Source organism: Letharia columbiana (assembly GCF_014066305.1).
Source record: "Letharia columbiana isolate WasteWater2 chromosome Unknown Sc0000005_s0, whole genome shotgun sequence".
NCBI lineage: Eukaryota > Fungi > Ascomycota > Lecanoromycetes > Lecanorales > Parmeliaceae > Letharia > Letharia columbiana.
In genome coordinates this window covers 402,464-420,048 of record NW_023501041.1, presented here as the reverse complement: position 1 = coordinate 420,048, position 17,585 = coordinate 402,464, and the positions used below count along the sequence as shown (strand labels likewise).

Here is a 17,585-nt window from a genome sequence, read left to right as displayed (position 1 = left end):
CGTGAGGGAACGCAGAAAGTATCACTGGAAACTTCGTACTCGAGATAGAACAACTTGTGTACATAATCATGATGATGCGCTGGCAAAGGTATTGGGGATATAGAGACGTAGAGGGTCCCACAAATAGCTATGAGTGATACAGTGAAGGATGATATGTTCCTCAAACGTCATACCAAGCCAAGATCGAAGCACGGATTTGTTCACCTAAAGACCAAGCAGTACTCTTGCCAAATGACTTTGGTCTGATGAATCCTCTTACAAGCTGTAGCTGATGACCCGGGCTTTCGAGAACGCTTTGTTGTACGAGGGTAGGACAATGAGGATGCTGCACCGCTATTCGATACCGCCAAGGCGGGATTACGAAGCCAAGGTATGGCAGCCACACTGCCACGCAAGTTCATTTCTGCATGTATGACCTCTTGCCTTTGCACTTTTGAGAGGTGAATCCCCTTATACAGTCATGTTGAAGCACTCGAAGTTTTTCAAACTCATCAGATCCAGGAAAGGAGCAGATCTACAATGATCGCCGCCGCAAAGAAGATCCCACCATCCACCATCCCTTGGATCTAATTAAATAATCAAATTAGGCAAGCCTTTCGTATCAATACCAAAGCCTCACAGTTGCCAGGAACAGCTGTCGCTCCACTCTTCCCATACTCCGTACACAGGCTGGATGTCCCTGTTCCAGGACCTATACTACCGACACAACTCTTTTTCCCTTGTGCCGTGCAGCAGAATCAACAACCATGGACGGCGACCTGAGTCTTGCTCAGACTCTTGGAGGTCTGCGGATCGCTAATCCTGACGACGCTTCACCCTCTCCGTCTTCGCAAGGTTTAGGACATGGCTCTTCGATATCACCGCTGTCTGCATCTCACCATGCTACAGAACATGGAGGAGAGGAAAGCAGCCCACTCTCCCCTCCAGCTCTACCGCCATCCCTACCGAACAATGGCTTCCGGTCAACATCTCCCTTAGGCTTCAATCCAAAAGCTTTCTCTACAGATACAATTTCAGCTGAACCTCTACCCGGTCAAATCGAGCAGCCTCTCGCTTCCACACCCAGAGATCCGTCGACTTACGCGCAGCGGCACGCCAACCGCCAGTCCATACCCCTCACATACCAAGATCAACAGCAAGCTCAGTTTCCACAGTACCCGACGATGATGCCTTTGAGTCAACGAAATCCAACCTCAGGCTTACGTCCGGTAGCTTCCATGTATACTCAACCACCTCCGGTCCCCAATGGGAATCAGCTACCAAGCGATGGATCATATCGGCAGCGCGACGAATTCTCGCATTCGTCAATCCTGGGAATGCCCCAAAGGAGCAGCTCGAGAGGTGCGTCGGCGGCGATGCAGGCGGGGGTGCCAACAAGAGAGGGGAGCCACAGAGATCGATCCTACAGACAAAGTCAGCTGTACAACGGCAACGGAGGGCTGCCGCTAAGGAAAAGCTCAAGAGGCATGGGAGGTGGGCAGCTAGGCAACTCCGCGGTGTCTGCACCATCACCAGCTGCTGGGTCACCATATGGAATAGAAGGAGGGCCTGTCAAAAGTAGCGATGAATGGCAAGAAAAAGGAGCGGTGGTGGGAGTACGTCAAGAAATAGATGCCAACGGCAGGCCTGTAACAAGACACGTGAAAAAAGGAGTTAAGGATTTTGCATTTGGGCGGACGCTAGGCGAAGGCTCCTACAGTACTGTTATGGCGGCCACAGACAGGCAGACAGGCAAAGAGTATGCCATCAAGGTGCTCAACAAGCGGCACATTATCAAGGAAAAGAAGGTAAAATACGTGAATATCGAGAAGGATACCCTGAACCGTTTGACCGATCATCCTGGAGTTGTGCGGCTTTATTATACATTTCAAGATGAAGGATCGTTGTATTTTGTGCTGGATCTCGCGAGTAGCGGGGAGCTTTTGGGTGTTCTCAAGCGAATGACGACCTTTGACTTGGAATGCGTAAGGTTTTACGGTGCCGAGATATTGGACACGGTCGACTATATGCATACGCGAGGGGTGATACACCGCGACCTGAAACCGGAGAATGTCTTGTTGGATGATCAAATGCATGTCAAAATTACAGACTTTGGTACGGCGAAGATCTTAGATGTCCCTGAGCGGCTGCCGAAGGACGCAAATGGGGACATAGGGGCAGGGAACCCTCTGGACGGATCTGAGGACCACAAAGCAAACTCTTTTGTCGGAACCGCAGAATATGTGAGCCCTGAACTGCTCACAGACAAGAAAGCTTGCAAGTCCAGTGATCTGTGGGCATTTGGCTGCATCATATATCAACTTCTAGCAGGTCGGCCACCATTCAAAGCTGGTAACGAATATCTGACCTTTCAAAAAATTGTTGCCCTGGAGTACCAATTCCCTACAGGATTTCCGGAGGTAGCTAAGGATCTTGTCGAACGATTGCTTGTCTTGGATCCTGCGAGTCGCCTATCGATTGAGCACATCAAGAATCATGAATTCTTTGACGGTGTGAATTGGGGTCGCGGGTTGTGGAGGCAAAAAGCACCAAGGCTGAAGAGCTTTGTTCCAGCGGTAGCAGAACCAAGAAGGCTGAACGGCCATGCCAACAACAATGGGAATGGTAACAACTATCCGCCAAATATTGCGCCCTCGCACAGCACCTCAACAACCCGATTTGAAGGAGCCAGCAGTAGCGTGCCGAGACCCAGTCCAAGAGTCATCACGGAGCTTCCGCCACCAAGCCAGCTTGACATTGAATGGTCGCCTGTGTTGACAAAGAACAACGAGCGAATTCTGAAGCTTGGTAACCTCCTTGTCAATACCACCCCGGCTCCGCACAGCCCCACGGGTAAAAGTGCTGGTCAGAATGGCGAGACAGATTCACCCAAAAAGTTCTCGAGATTCTTTGGCAGTAACACAACGAAAAAACGTCAAAGACTGGTAATGATAACATCAAGCGCTCGAATCATTATAGTCGCTGCTGGCGGGGAAGACAAGAAGTCAAAGATCGAGATACCGCTGCTTATTTCGGGTTGCTCTTGGAGAAAGTTACAGGATTCAAAAGGCTTCACGTATTGGTGCGTCGATACAGTGAGTAGCTTCGATTACCACTGTCTACAATTCGCATGTCTAATCACAGTGACAGCATGACAAGCACTTCAGCTTTGAGGATCCTAAAGCTGCATCATCTGATGGGTCTGCGACTTCGGCGTCTGCCCAAGAATGGCTTGACAGCATCGAGACTGCCCGAGAAATTGCATTCTCCCAAAGCTTGTCAAATTCGTACACCGGCGACGATGCCCTCAAGGATCTCCAATCAGGCTCACATACATCCTCGCGCGGGCTCGACCTCGATTCTCCAGGACCCTTGGAGAACGGATCTGGTCGTCACACCCTTCAGAAAAACTATTCCAGCAACGAGGAGTCCTTCCATGGCATTGGACGGAAACGCTTCAGCAAGAGGCAGTCAAAGAGTGGATTAGCTGCTGTGTTCTAGTATTCGTTTCCCTACGACTACCGAACCCTTCAGTCCACCAAGCAAACAATCAACGACTCTCTAATTTACCTTGCCAAGGCTTGCCAAACAATTTCTCCTACTGTTCGTCAAGTTTGGTTCTCATTCTGATCAGCCATGGTGGCATTTAATGACACGATTACGCAGCGGGTGCTTCTTGCATTGTGGACTTGGGAACTATTCGATGAAGATATCAGCGCATTGGTGCCCAGGGCATTCACCGGCGTTTTCTAAGGTATCATAGACAATGTCGACTACACATTGATCTGTATCCAGTTGTTAGGGGAAAAAAGAGAAGCAAGGCGTTTGAACGCAAACTATCTCGGGAATTTGTGCGCTCCAACCTGATGCGCACCACAAGGGTCTCATCTCTACCCATACCCATGACTGATCCACACACCTGCGTTTCGAAGTTGTCTCAGCGAGTATGCAGGCCAAAATCTCACGTTTCTTTGAAATTAGCAGGATCAAGCGGCTCCCGCCCTCATCCGCTCCGGACTTTGTCCCTGCATGTGTCTACGTCATGATTTAACTTCAATCCATTCATGTTGAATGCTTCATTCATGAACACAATTTTGGTCTTCAGCCGTTTCTGCAGTCGATCGCATACATCTCATCCCATTGCCTCCAGCCAACCATGGCGCCCACCGTTAAGCCTCCCCCACAATTGAACATTCCCGACTCCAAGTCCGTTGTCAATGTCCATATAATCGACAGTACCTCGCGCATCAAGGGCATCCCATTCTCTGCGTTCATGACCCCGCCCTACAAAGGCCTCGATTACCTGGACTGCCCTGCTTTCTGCTTCCTTATAGAAAATCAGTCCTCTGGACGCAAGGTTCTCTTCGACCTGGGGGTACGGAAGGACTGGGAAAACCTGCCAGCGACTATAGTAAAGCGTATTAAAGATGGGGGCTGGACGGTGACAATTAAGAAGGAAGTTGCAGAAATTTTGCTAGAAGGCGGGGTGGCTCCGAAGGAGGTTGAAGCCATTATTTGGAGGTAGGAAGCGCGAACGGCGCTTCCCAAGCAAGGAGCATCTGACAGCTAATCTCTCAATAGTCATTACCACTGGGATCACACTGGCGACCCTTTCACCTTCCCCACCTCCACAGATCTCATCGTCGGCCCTGGATTCAAACACGCGTTTGTGCCAGGCTTCCCTGAAAATCTTGAGGCGCCTATTTCAAAAAGCGCATACGAGGGCCGCAACCTCCGCGAGATATCCTTCGCAGATTCAAAGCTGGTCCTAGGTCGATGCAAAGCGGTTGACTTCTTCGGCGATGGCAGCTTCTACCTTCTCGACACTCCAGGACATGCAATTGGGCATATGTGCGGTCTTGCACGCACCACTGTGTCGCCAGAAACAACCTTTATACTCCTTGGCGGCGATTGCGCGCATCACGGGGGCGAGTATCGCCCAACGCAGTACCTCCCTCTACCAGAAACTCTTTCACCATCTCCCATCCCAAGAACACATCCCGGCATCTGCCCAGGCGCTGTTTTCGCTGATATCCATCACCTGCATCCCTCATCGTCTTCCTCTACCGAGCCATTTCTATTGGCCAGTGAGGACGCAGCGCATGACCTCAAAGCTGCCAGAGACAGTGTTGTGAAATTGGGGGACTTTGATGCGCATGAGAATATACTGACTATGATTGCACATGATGATACGATGATCAATGTTGTGGGCACATTCCCGAACACGTTGGCGAATGATTGGAAGAGTAAAGGGTGGAGGGAGAAGGGTATGTGGAAGTTCTTGGGAGATTTTGCGGAGGCGGTGGAGGAGAAGGAGGGGAAGGAGGGCGGGAAGGAACGATGAATACGCTGACTGCAGAAAGAAGCTCTTCATACATAACATCCACGAGAGCACGCCTGGTGATCAACGAAACTCGATTTCTCTGCTTGACTCATAAGATTATGCAGCAGAAGTCTTGCATAGAGGGCGAAAACCCTTGATGAAACTGTAGAAGTCTGACAGTTGCCAGACAATTGTGAAGACTCTCAGGAAAGATTCCTCAAAAGTTGTCGTTTTACCTACAGCGTAGAACTAATCACAGAAGATGGTGACAATTTTTCGCAGATTTTTCCTCAGGATCGTCACTTTACCTGCAAGGGAGAATCTATAGAAGTCGAACAATTTAGACGCAGTGCCCCCCAAAAACGATATCACCAAAATTTCCCCTTAGAATCATTGTTTTACCTGCAAGAAATTTCCTTTATTTTGTAAAATTGATCCTAACCCATTGTGAAAAACCCATTGTAAAAGGGTATTCCCTCTATGCATGACATTTGCTATATTCTCTTACTTTGATAGGGCTGAGTAGTCAATTATGTCATTGACATAATGTCAATGACTCAATGCCCCACCCGGGTTACACGGATCATACCTTAATCGCCGGCACATGTGCCGACATATGAAAACCTAGGATGGCGCCAGAGAGCAAAATTATGACGTGAAAAGGAGGATAAGTTTGATTTCAAATCTATGCCTCAATTCTTCAAACACAGAGTCTATCAGTTCTTTTGGGGAGAGACCCACAAGCGGAGGTAGTAGTCACCACTCCGGTATATCCGTCATATATCCTGCTTCAATTTCCCTGCATCTTTCGACAGATTGACACCAGACTATCAAAATGTTTGGGCAGCAGCAGCCAGGAGAACTCTTTCGACTGCGAGCTCAATCGAGTGGTGAGTCCTCCCAATGTAAAATACCCTGTCCCGAATCATTGCTAAAGTTTTTCATGTATCGCACACAGCACCAGACGCAAACCTCCACAACATTGCCCCTCCGGACCATGATCAAGAGCAAAGGAGCAACGCCAATGGCGAGGGAGCAGTTGAAGACGCCGCGCCCCAAACGGGTGCCACCTCCACAGCTGTCCCTAGTACTGAGGCCTCTTCGACTGCCGAAGGGACATGGGGCGAAAGAGACGTTGGTGGGCCCGTTAGTCACAGAATAGCAATGGAGGACTACGAGGCCATGCGGCGTGAGCTCTCTCAATTGAGCCACACAAGATCGAAATCCAGTGCGAGAGCCGATGGCGGCGGGCTCATGCGGACCCTCACAAGTCGAAGCAGGCGAGCAGAGCGTCCTTCCCAGCAACGCACACAGTCTTCCGAGAGAAGGAGCGCATTCGCCGATGGCGAGGACCTTGAAGCTGGCGATGCACAGGGTGTGGCGGAGAAAGAGATGCAATTCGAGCTGGGACCGTTTCTGAAAGAGGGCCATTTTGAGAAGCATACCGATACGGGCGATTCAGCGAAGAAAGTGGGTGTGGTGTTTAAGAATTTGACTGTCAAAGGTGCTGGGAGCACGACGAACTATACGAAGACCTTGCCGGATGCGATACTGGGGACCATCGGACCGGATCTGTATCGGCTCATGTGCCGTTTCATACCTGCTCTAAGCTTCAATAAACATCAGCAATTAAGGACCCTCATCAATGATTATACGGGCATTGTCCGAGATGGAGAGATGATGCTGGTGCTTGGGCGGCCTGGGTCTGGTTGCACTACTTTTTTGAAAGCTATTGCAAATAAGCGGAATGAATACGCTTCGGTAACAGGAGACGTCTCCTATGGAGGCATTCCGGCCAAAGAACAGAATGCACATTATAGGGGCGAAGTCAACTACAACCCAGAAGACGACCAGCATTTCCCAACTCTGAATGTCTGGCAAACCTTGAAGTTCTCGCTGCTAAACAAGACCAAGAAGCGTGAAAGAGGCGAAATGAGCATCATCATTGACGCGCTGATGAACATGTTCGGCATTAGCCATACTGCTAAGACGCTGGTTGGAAATGAAATGGTTCCTGGTGTTTCGGGAGGTGAAAGGAAACGGGTCTCTATTGCAGAAACACTGGCTACGAAATCAACAGTGGTATGCTGGGACAATTCAACTCGAGGGTTGGATGCCTCTACCGCACTGGATTATGCCAATTCTCTACGCATCATGACGGATGTCAGTAACCGCACGACACTTGTTACGCTCTACCAAGCTGGAGAGCAGATCTACGAACTAATGGACAAGGTTCTCGTCATCGATGAAGGGCGGATGGTCTTCCAAGGTCCAGCAAACGAAGCTAAGCAGTACTTCCTCGACCTGGGACTCTATTGCCCAGAGAGACAAACGACTGCAGACTTCCTGACCGCTGTGACCGATCCAGCTCAAAGAGTGTTCCGCGAAGGGTACGAAGCACAGACGCCGAAGACCGCGGAAGACTTTGAGAGAGCCTTCAAGAATAGTGCCAATTACAAGAAAGTCCTGGCAGACGTCGAGGATTACGAACAGCACCTCAATCGTACAGACCATGGGGACGCAAGAGAGTTCAAGCAAAGCGTCAAGGAGCAGCAGTCGAAACATGTGTCGCCGAAATCGAGTTTTACTGTGAGCATTTGGAAACAGGTGCTGGCGTGTACTCAGCGCGAGTTCTGGCTCGTCTGGGGCGACAAGCCTACCATTTATACCAAATTCTTCATCATCATTGCCAATGGACTCATCGTGGGCTCTCTCTTCTATGGCCAACCTCTGAACACCGAAGGTGCTTTCACCCGCGGCGGCACAGGCTTCTTCTCCATCCTATTTCTTGGTTGGCTTCAACTCTCCGAGCTGATGAAGGCCGTCTCTGGTAGAGTGGTCATCGACCGACATCGTGAATATGCCTTCTACCGGCCCAGTGCCGTGGTTCTAGCTCGGGTTCTGGCCGACTTCCCTCTCATTCTCACACAGGTCATACCGTTCACGATCATCATGTACTTCTTGACAGGCCTGGACGTTACCGCGTCGAAGTTCTTCATCTACTTGCTATTCGTCTACACCACAACTATCTGCATCACCGCACTCTACCGGATGTTTGCGGCATTGTCACCAACAATCGACGATGCGGTCAGGTTCTCTGGTACCGCCCTTAATCTCCTGATCATCTACACTGGCTACGCAATACCGAAACCCACCCTGTTACATTCGAAGATCTGGTTCGGCTGGATTTACTACATAAACCCGATCTCCTATGCGTTTGAGGGTGTCCTATCGAACGAGTTCGCCGACCGAACTATGTCCTGCGCTGCAGAAATGCTTGTGCCTCAGGGTCCCGGGGTCCTATCTCAATATCAAGGATGTGCCATTAGCGGAGCCACTTTGAGCAGCACGAGCGTCTTAGGCTCCGCATACATTGGCACTACCTACGAATACACGCGTTCGCATCTGTGGCGGAATTTTGGTGTGCTCATCGCTTTCACTGTGCTTTATATTTTGGTCACCGTTATGGGATCAGAGCTATTTTCGTTCGTGGGGGGTGGTGGGGGTGCTTTGGTCTTCAAGAAAGGCTCCAAGACGCCCGCACAGGGCACTCCAAGCACTGCGGACGCTGAGAAGGGTGGCGATGCTGGAGATAGCAGTGCCTCGAGTGGTCAACTTCAGACGAGCAGCCAGGAAGACAACCCAATCCCAAAGATCTCGGAAAATGAGAGCGTCTTTACTTGGACTGATGTTGAGTTTAGCGTGCCTTATGAGGGAGGCCAGCGTAAATTGCTCAACCGAGTGAATGGGTACGCTAAACCTGGAGTCATGGTAGCCCTAATGGGCGCTTCCGGTGCTGGGAAGACTACCCTGTTGAACACCTTAAGCCAGCGCCAGAGGATTGGTGTCGTGAGTGGGGAAATGCTTGTTGATGGCCGAAATCTTGGCACTGAATTCCAGCGTGTCACTGGCTTTGTCGAACAACAAGACCTTCATGACAGGACTGCTACTATTCGAGAAGCCATCGAATTTTCCGCAATCTTGCGTCAAGAACGACATGTGCCTCGAGAAGAGAAACTTGCCTACGTTAAGGAGATCATAGACCTGCTTGAGTTGCGGGAATTGTCCGATGCTTTGATCCTTTCATTGGGTGTCGAGCAGCGGAAACGTGTCACTATTGCGGTCGAGCTGGCTGCAAAACCTTCACTTCTCTTCCTCGACGAGCCCACATCAGGTCTCGACAGCCAGTCTGCTTACTCGATCGTGCGGTTCCTCAAGAAGCTTGCGGTAGCTGGACATGGGATTATATGTACGATCCATCAACCGTCTTCGGTTCTCATCCAACAGTTCGACATGATTCTTGCTCTCAATCCTGGAGGTAACACCTTTTACTTTGGTCCCGTTGGCGACAATGGCTCTGCTGTTAACAAGTATTTCGCCGATCGTGAAGTTTATTGCCCACCACAAAAGAATATTGCGGAGTTCATCCTTGAGACTGCAGCAAAAGGCGGCAAAAGGAAGGACGGGAAACGCCTGAACTGGAATGACGAATGGAAGAAATCCCAAGAATACAAAGGCGTTCTTGTCGAGATCGATCGCGTTAATAAAGAGCGAGAGAAGATCCCGCCCAAAGCCGCAGACACACAACATGAATACGCCTCCCCAGTCTGGCTCCAAATCACCATGCTGACTCACCGAATGTTCACGCAATACTGGCGCGACCCATCCTACCTCTATGGCAAACTATTCGTTGCAATAATTATCGGCATCTTCAACGGCTTCACCTTCTGGCAACTAGGCAATACGATCCAAGACATGCAGAACCGCATGTTCACAGCCTTCCTGATTATCTTGATCCCGCCTACCGTCGTCAACGCCGTTGTGCCGAAGTTCTATATGAATATGGCACTGTGGGAAGCTAGGGAAAACCCGAGCAGGATCTATAACTGGGTAGCTTTCTGCACAGCCTCTGTCGTGACCGAGATCCCTATCTCCATCGTTTCGGCTGTCATATACTGGATCATTTGGTACTACGCCACTGGCCTCCCAACCGATAGCAGTACGGCCGGCTACGTCTTCTGGATGACGATGCTTTTCTTCCTCTTCCAAGCTAGTTGGGGCCAATGGATCTGCGCTTTTGCCCCATCCTTCACCGTCATTTCCAACGTTCTGCCGTTCTTCTTCGTCATGTTCGGCCTCTTCAACGGCGTTGTTCGTCCTTACTCTCAACTTCCAGTTTTCTGGCGGTACTGGATGTATTGGGTCAACCCTTCCACCTACTGGATCGGCGGTGTCATTGCTGCCACGCTCCGAGACATACCCATTCAATGCGGCCCTGACGAAGCGGCTATGTTCAATCCACCGCCCGGGATGACCTGTGGACAGTATGCTCAACCGTATGTCAACAGCGTTGGCACTGGCTACATCACGAATCCGAGCGCAACGAGCGATTGTGGTTACTGCCAGTATGCCAGTGGAGTGGAGTATATGGCAAGCCTGAATGTGAGCCCGAGCGATAAGTGGAAGTACCTGCCGATTTTCCTGGCGTTTGTCATTAGCAATTGGGCGCTGGTGTACTTCTTTGTTTACACGGTCAGAGTTAGAGGCTGGGGCTTTGGGTTTGGCTATCTGTTCGGTGGGTTGGGGAAGCTGGTCAGTGCTGTGAAGACGGGGATTGGAAAGACGGTTGGTGGGAAGAAAGGGAAGGGGGCTGAAGCCGAGAAGTAACAACGGAGCATGAAAAGCAGCTGCACGGTCTTCTAGCGCTTAGACATCGGGGGCGCACGGTGATTCATTACAGGATACAGATAGACCCGAAAGCTGGTGCCCAATCCTCAAAATACCGCCAACCGATCCTACCCCATCTCACTTCCCCATCTCGTCAACGTCGTCCCCTCTACCCCATCATTCTCGCTCGTCTCATTACCCCCCTCGAACCCTCCCTACCTTACCTACCAGCTCCGACCCGCCCTTCCCCCTGCGCTAAGATCCGTTCCCACCGAAAGCCAACGAGTCCCGCCGCATCACCCAAACCAACCCAAACCAAACCAAACCAACCCAAACCAACCCGAGAATGATTCAACCCATCGGTCATTCCGTCAAACAACGCAGAAGAAAGATTTCTTTCTTGCTTTCTTTCTTTCTTTCTTTCTTCTTTCTTTCTTCCTTTCTTTCTTTCTTTCTTTCTTCCTTCCCTCCTCCCTTTCTTCCTCCCTTTCTTTCCAACCCCCCCCCCCCGCAAGATCTTACCCCAGCCGGGCTCCGGTGCCCCCATCGACCCCATTACTCGTAATCCTCTAGCCAATTGGTAGAATGAGCAGGTCAACAGGACTGCACCCCGTTGGAGAACTGGCGTCGAGCCGGTGAGGACGGACGGACGGATGGACGGATGAGATGAGATGAGATGAGATGAGATGAGATGAACCGCGTTCAGATAGCGAGCAAAGGAGTGGAAGGGGGGGAGGGGGGGAGGGGAGGGGAGGGGCGAGGTTTGTGTCGTGGGTGGGAGAGGGGTACCGATGGGGTTTTTCTGGGATCTGGAGTCGTAGGTACGGACGTACGGACGAGGGAAGGGAAGGGTTTGCGTGCGGGGTTTTGGAAGGGTTGTTGTGTAGTTGTAGACGAGGAGATGATGGTGGTGTTGCTGGGAGAGGAGGGGGGGGCGGAGACTTTGGAGCTGGACGGCGTGGTGCGGTTGGAGTGGACGTGAAGTAATGGGGTGTTGGATTTGATTCTTGGGGACGTGTGTCTTGTGTCGGGTTGTAGAAATCGGCGGAGTGTTGGCATCTTGGAGAGATGCCTCTCTGCAAATTTTCCCTAGATAAGACGCCTTCGCCGATGATATAAAGAGCCTACCGACATTACTGCTATGCAAGAGCTTGCCCCCTTTTCCCCCAACGCCTCGCTTGCTATGACGTATTAAAGACAGCAATTACCTGTCCGAATCATGGGAAGAAATCCCTCGAGTTCAAAATCCTGTGTGTTTTCTTCCCCATGCTGCATCGATCTCTGACGTGCTGTTACCGCTCAAGCAGTCCTCTTCACAACGAACACTCCGACCTCGATTCCCTCTCTAACCGCGTCGCACTCTGCATATGGCCTCTCTTTCACTCCGTCACACACTTCGCGAACCAAGTCCGAGGCCGTCACGTCCTCGATATCACCGGAGAAATTCATTTTGTGTGGCAACATGAGCCCCTTGTTGAAGTAGTTATTGACCACCTTTGCAATCCTCTCGCTCTCCTGATGAATCCACCACTGCGTCCACTCTTTCCGCTCCAGCGGCACTACCTGCGTATTCGAGTGCATTATCTTGTATCTGGGCTTGGGGCGATTTGGAGCGGTAATGCCGCGCTCGAGCTGGCGGAGGAGTGCGGAGAGTTTACGTAGCATTTTTTCGTAGGGAAGCATTTGGTGCACAGCCGCAGCTTTGCCAATGCCACACGCAAAGTCGGCAGAGAGATTGTAGAGGCCGACCATGTTGCGTAATAAGGGATCGAGAAGCGCACCAAGGTATCTGGAAGAGAACGTGGTGGCTCCTTGGAGTGTTGGGTAGACGAAGACGAGCATGCCTCCTCTTGGCGAAAGCTCAACGAGTCGGTCGACGAGGACTGATGGGGCATCCATAGCGAAAAGGTGGAGATATTCCTCGGTAGACGAAGGTGGGATGAAGCGTTCAAGCAGGGAGACACTGATGCTGGAAGGCGCCACAACGGGGTGTGGAGAGGAGGGGACGGAGGTATTGAGGGCGTGGTGGTGATCCATTGCAACGACCGCTTTGGGGAAGACATTCATACTGAAATAGTCGGCTCCCGACGCTCCGATGTTGGGTGTTGTAACGGGGCTGTTGGGAATGTGGTTCATGTTGAATTTTACGGGCACTGCGTAGGTTATATCGATGTAAAGTCCGCCAGGATCCGCGCTATCTTGGATGGCGGCTTCGATGACCTGGAAGGTAGTTGCAACGGGTCCAATCATTTCTGTGGTTTGCACTGGCACCTTGATATCACCAATGAAAACAGGCGGCTTCTTCTCGTCTTTAGGCTTCATCATGATGTTCGTAAGAGGGCAAGGTTGCGTATGGCAGAGCGTATACACGACATAGTTTGTAGCAGCGACATCGATGTTGGCAACTACGGTGGTCAGCGAGAAGCATTCAATGCTTTGCAACGATTTCGTGAAGCTCACCAAGCGCGTCAGTAGCCTCCTTGAGCCAATCGAACTGACCAGGCACAGCATCGCTGTCCTCACTGTCAGACCTCGTAGGGTCTGTCCCATGTTCAGCATTCCCGGCTTGGGCCTCTGAGACTGGTATGGATTGATGGTTCGAGGCAGTAGTAGTCGGAGCTTCAGAAGCAGTCGCTACTTGGCCGAGCGTGGAGGTAAAGTCTGAGCGGTCAGGCGACGGCGTCTTCGGCATGTTGAGTGCTGGGTACGAGGATCTTCTGGAAGCTGATGGAAAGGAAGTAAGTGGTGGAGTTGCCATGCAATCTTGGATGATAGTCTCGTCAGGTGGAGTGAGCAGAGCGTCGGGTACGCGTGAAGAGATGCCCAAAGATCTAAAGGATGGAAGTTGGAGGTGCTGCCGACATTTCACCAGGGGTAGGAGCGAATGCATGTTTGTGGTCTCAATAGTAGCGGCGGCGAGATCATTTGGAACAGGGGCGGCGAAGTCACTGATGTGATACTTCTTTACTCCGGATGCTCTACAGCTTGGAAGATCAGAATCCGAATAACCTCGACAATTCAAGCAGGCCTTGGAAGGGATTCCTTCGATTGAATTGGCCCCATCCTGGTCAGACACGAAAGGCTGTGGCCGAGCCGATGCCTTTGTGGTCATTGCATCCGTTGCATACTACCGTATCGGGGCTGATTGAATGTAGCTGGTGAGGTTGGGTGATCACAGACGAGTACGAACTCGGTTTACCAATGTGGTGTAGCCGAGAGGAAGAAAGCGTTTGTTGTTTGTTGTTGTTGTTGTTGTTGTTGTTGTTGTTTTCTGGAGCCAGAGCGATGTGGATAGGATCTCAGCAAGTAGACCGGGATGGCAAAAGAGGGACTGTCTATTGGAGGGCAGAATGATCAAGTGAATAGGTCATCAGTCATAACGGCGAAAATCGAATGTAGGTATGTGTAGGGTCGTAGTGCAGGCAGTAGAGAAAGAAAAGAAGAAAGAAAGAAAGAGAAGAAATGAGTAAATCAGCCGATGGAGATGTTTGGGTGGTACTCGGGGTGCTCGGGGGTCTAGACCGGTCTTTCGCAGAGGGAAAATTTGGGTGAGGCACCAAAGGGCACCAGAGGGGAAAGGGCAGCCGCCGCTATTCTTGGGGCCAAATACGCGTTTCAGAGCCTAAACGCACCCTAAATCCCACTCCAGCAACGGCTTTTTTCCCGCCGGACCACCCGATCCCCTGCCCTTTTTTCTTTTTTCAACGAGTCAGGCATGACTTGCAGCTGTCTCCGCTCCGCTGCATTGGCACTCCGGATTGGACGCACCCTTTCTCATTAGAGCTGTCAGCAATATTAATAGATCCTAGGTATCTCCCTGACTATCCAGTACTACTATCTACTTTAGGTTCGCGAGGTGCGGGTCCATTGAGAAAAAGTCAATGTACGGTCAGAAGCCACAGCAAAGTATTCAGTGGGCACGGAAGGCAGCGGAGCCAGACCTCCTCAGACTCCAAGGCTTGCATGGAATACACCAAAAAGTGCTCATGCGGGCCCATCGAATTCCCGCTCATTGCAGCAATCACCATCGCCTTCATCGACATCAAGACTTCTCGTTCGCTCGGAGCATGGAGAAAACAGGTTTATTGAAGTGCTTGCACGGATTGATTGGACACAGGCAGTCAAGGACTTGGAGCCTTGGCTTTGCATTGGCTCAATCTGTGGCGACATGGGTCCGGCACCAACCGAGCCTCCGCGCGTCTTAACCCTGCATACCTAGTACTCACCTAGCTCTGACCTCTCTACGTCTCGTGAAAGATGCTGAAACGAGTATGTAACGGGCGTACATAAGTTTGCACTTGCGCAATATCAAGGCTCCCTTGCGACTTCAGGCCTGTTACAGGGGTATCACTGGTAGGGACGTGCGCTGGATGGTCTTGAAACAGTGCACACCCCAGAGTTGAGACGCGCTCCAAGAAACAGTCATATAATGTTGAAGCTTAGGCTGAGTCCTAATATTAAAGCAGGACTTGTGGACGATGGATTCCGTTTCGCTTGGAGTTAAATACGTTAGGGTATTCTTGAAATAACGACATGCCTTGACCATGACAACACACCCCATTCATGAGCGAGTACGCTGTTGATATAGCATCCATGATTCGAGACAATTCTATAAAGCAGCTGCTTGACATGGCCAGCGCCTGTGGTCAGTCATTTGTCCGCAGTACCAACTCCACGACCTCCCTCGACCTTGTGGCTCTGGGCCTGGGGATCATGAGACAGACAAGCATTACGAGCAGCAAAGTTGGTGGAGATATGTAGTAAAGCTCACGCCTGCGCAACTTGATCAAGAAAGATGCGAAATAAATAAACTCTTCTCTTCCCAAGAACATCTCGTATTCCTTGCACGCAAACCATGCCTCGCCATCATGGGGCTGTTGGCGTTGAGACGTTGACGTGCACAAGTATTGTAGTACCTAGAAAAGCAGCCGGAAGTATGCAGTACGACCCATGCTCGAACGACTAGACCGTGAGGTATGAAAAGTAGCGAATCATACTCTCCCACATTCTACACTCCCCTCCCACGACGCATAGATCCGAACGACCTCACAACGACAGAGTGGGAGGCATGGACGGGGACAACACCTCCAGAAGCGTCGGTCATGAGAGCAGTAGAAGAACCTGTCGTGTCCATCGAGGTGGGACTGCTCTCCCAACAAGGCCGGCTTTGTCACCTCAACACGCAGCAGACGTAGGATTGGATGATCAAATGTAAGATACGATAGAAGCAATCACGATTGACGGCCCTTGAGACTGAATGGGAACCCACTTCGTTCTAGTAGAGTGACTTTTTACTTGGGATCGCTGGGCAGGCCGTTTATGCAGAACCCCCTTTTTGTCAACACATGAGACCTCTTCCGCCTCCCTCTTGGATGGGCTGGTCTCCCAAAGGCGGTATCTGTGTTGAAAGCCATCCCTCAGACACTTGGGCTTGGTTGCAAGATTGCAAAAGCGCGCTCGACTCAATTCAAGGGTGGTGTACCAGCACACAAGTGAGGTGCGTGGCGCTTTTTGATTTTTTTTCGAGCCCTTCCGTTCTAAATAAACATATATTCCCATCATACGAGATATCTTTGCATGTGGACAGGAACATATAGGAGTATCATACCATTAACTCCGGGGGAAAAGCTTCTTGATGTGTTTGTTGTTGTGAATCTCAACCCAAACTACTTACCCAATTGGGCTAGCATCCAAAGCTTTCCTCACCCTTCCATGGCAACCTCATCACACAACCTCACCGTTCAAAAATCGCGGAACTCATAACCTCCGTTCACCGACATCCGCTTACCTGTACCAAAGAGGAAGATTCAAGATGGATCCTCCACCGGAGCCTCCCAAGACTCCTCCAAACAAATTTCCTGACCCCCCAACACCTCGCGAAAAGACACCCCCACCCAGGATTTCTTGCGACATCAACACCCGTGATGCCCAAGGCCCATTCTACTGGGAGTATCGTAACAAAGGTCCGGACTTCGAAGTTCCTCCTTTGAAGGGAGGTGATTTTGAAGAGCGTCCGACTCTGGAGGAGTGGGCGGACAAGCTAGGATACAAGTAAGCTCATGGCGGTCCAAAACCCAGCACTCACTGACATACCACCCAGGTTGCCATCCGGAGAGTCCGTGTTATCTGGGAGGCCTGATCCATCCAAGCTAAAACCCGGAGCTAAGCTTCCACCATCCATTGAGGAAATTGATCACCTTCTGAAGAAGGGCGACGAACATCCAACGTGAGGTTTTCCACATTGCGAAATCCACCACTCCACTGACGTATGGCACAGGTCCATATCTGGAAGGTCTCCCACTTCAGAGCCGAAATCAATGCCAGGAGCTTTACTCAATTTGGCCGAAGGTCTACAGGAGAAGGCTGACAGCAAAGTTCCAAAGTAAGCTCATGATGAACCCGAACTTCACCGCTCACTGACGTACCCCGCAGGCCGTCATCTGCAAAATCCGATAAACCGAAGGTAGAACCTGGAGCTATGCTTCCACCTCCCCTCAAAGCGCCCGGAGGCCCGCAGAAGAAGGCGGACAAGCAAACTCCCAAGTAAACCCACACCAAGCCTGACCTCCACCACTCACTGACATAACACGCAGGCCTTCACCAGAGAAGTCCAACA

General features: G+C 51.0%; 5 protein-coding genes across 5 annotated transcripts; 4 read left to right on the top strand and 1 right to left on the bottom strand.

The window, feature by feature from the left end:
- Positions 1-746: 746 nt before the first annotated feature.
- Positions 747-3,480, top strand: HO173_002533 (uncharacterized protein; the record flags this gene model as incomplete). The annotated part of the gene is made up of 2 exons (XM_037304466.1): positions 747-3,074; positions 3,130-3,480. 2 exons carry the CDS (start codon positions 747-749, stop codon positions 3,478-3,480), a joined length of 2,679 nt encoding a protein of 892 aa, XP_037168559.1.
- Positions 3,481-4,135: 655 nt separating this feature from the next.
- On the top strand, positions 4,136-5,323 carry HO173_002532 (uncharacterized protein; the record flags this gene model as incomplete). The annotated part of the gene is made up of 2 exons (XM_037304465.1): positions 4,136-4,500; positions 4,561-5,323. The coding sequence occupies 2 exons, from the start codon at positions 4,136-4,138 to the stop codon at positions 5,321-5,323; spliced, it is 1,128 nt and encodes a 375-aa protein (XP_037168558.1).
- Positions 5,324-6,137: 814 nt separating this feature from the next.
- HO173_002531 (uncharacterized protein) lies at positions 6,138-10,969 on the top strand (the record flags this gene model as incomplete). The annotated part of the gene is made up of 2 exons (XM_037304464.1): positions 6,138-6,192; positions 6,261-10,969. 2 exons carry the CDS (start codon positions 6,138-6,140, stop codon positions 10,967-10,969), a joined length of 4,764 nt encoding a protein of 1,587 aa, XP_037168557.1.
- A 1,299-nt stretch (positions 10,970-12,268) lies between these two features.
- Positions 12,269-13,661, bottom strand: HO173_002530 (uncharacterized protein; the record flags this gene model as incomplete). Its single annotated transcript, XM_037304463.1, has 2 exons — positions 12,269-13,374; positions 13,430-13,661. 2 exons carry the CDS (start codon positions 13,659-13,661, stop codon positions 12,269-12,271), a joined length of 1,338 nt encoding a protein of 445 aa, XP_037168556.1.
- Positions 13,662-16,781: 3,120 nt separating this feature from the next.
- HO173_002529 (uncharacterized protein) lies at positions 16,782-17,516 on the top strand (the record flags this gene model as incomplete). Its single annotated transcript, XM_037304462.1, has 4 exons — positions 16,782-17,020; positions 17,070-17,195; positions 17,247-17,351; positions 17,402-17,516. 4 exons carry the CDS (start codon positions 16,782-16,784, stop codon positions 17,514-17,516), a joined length of 585 nt encoding a protein of 194 aa, XP_037168555.1.
- Between the last annotated feature and the right edge of the window lie 69 nt (positions 17,517-17,585).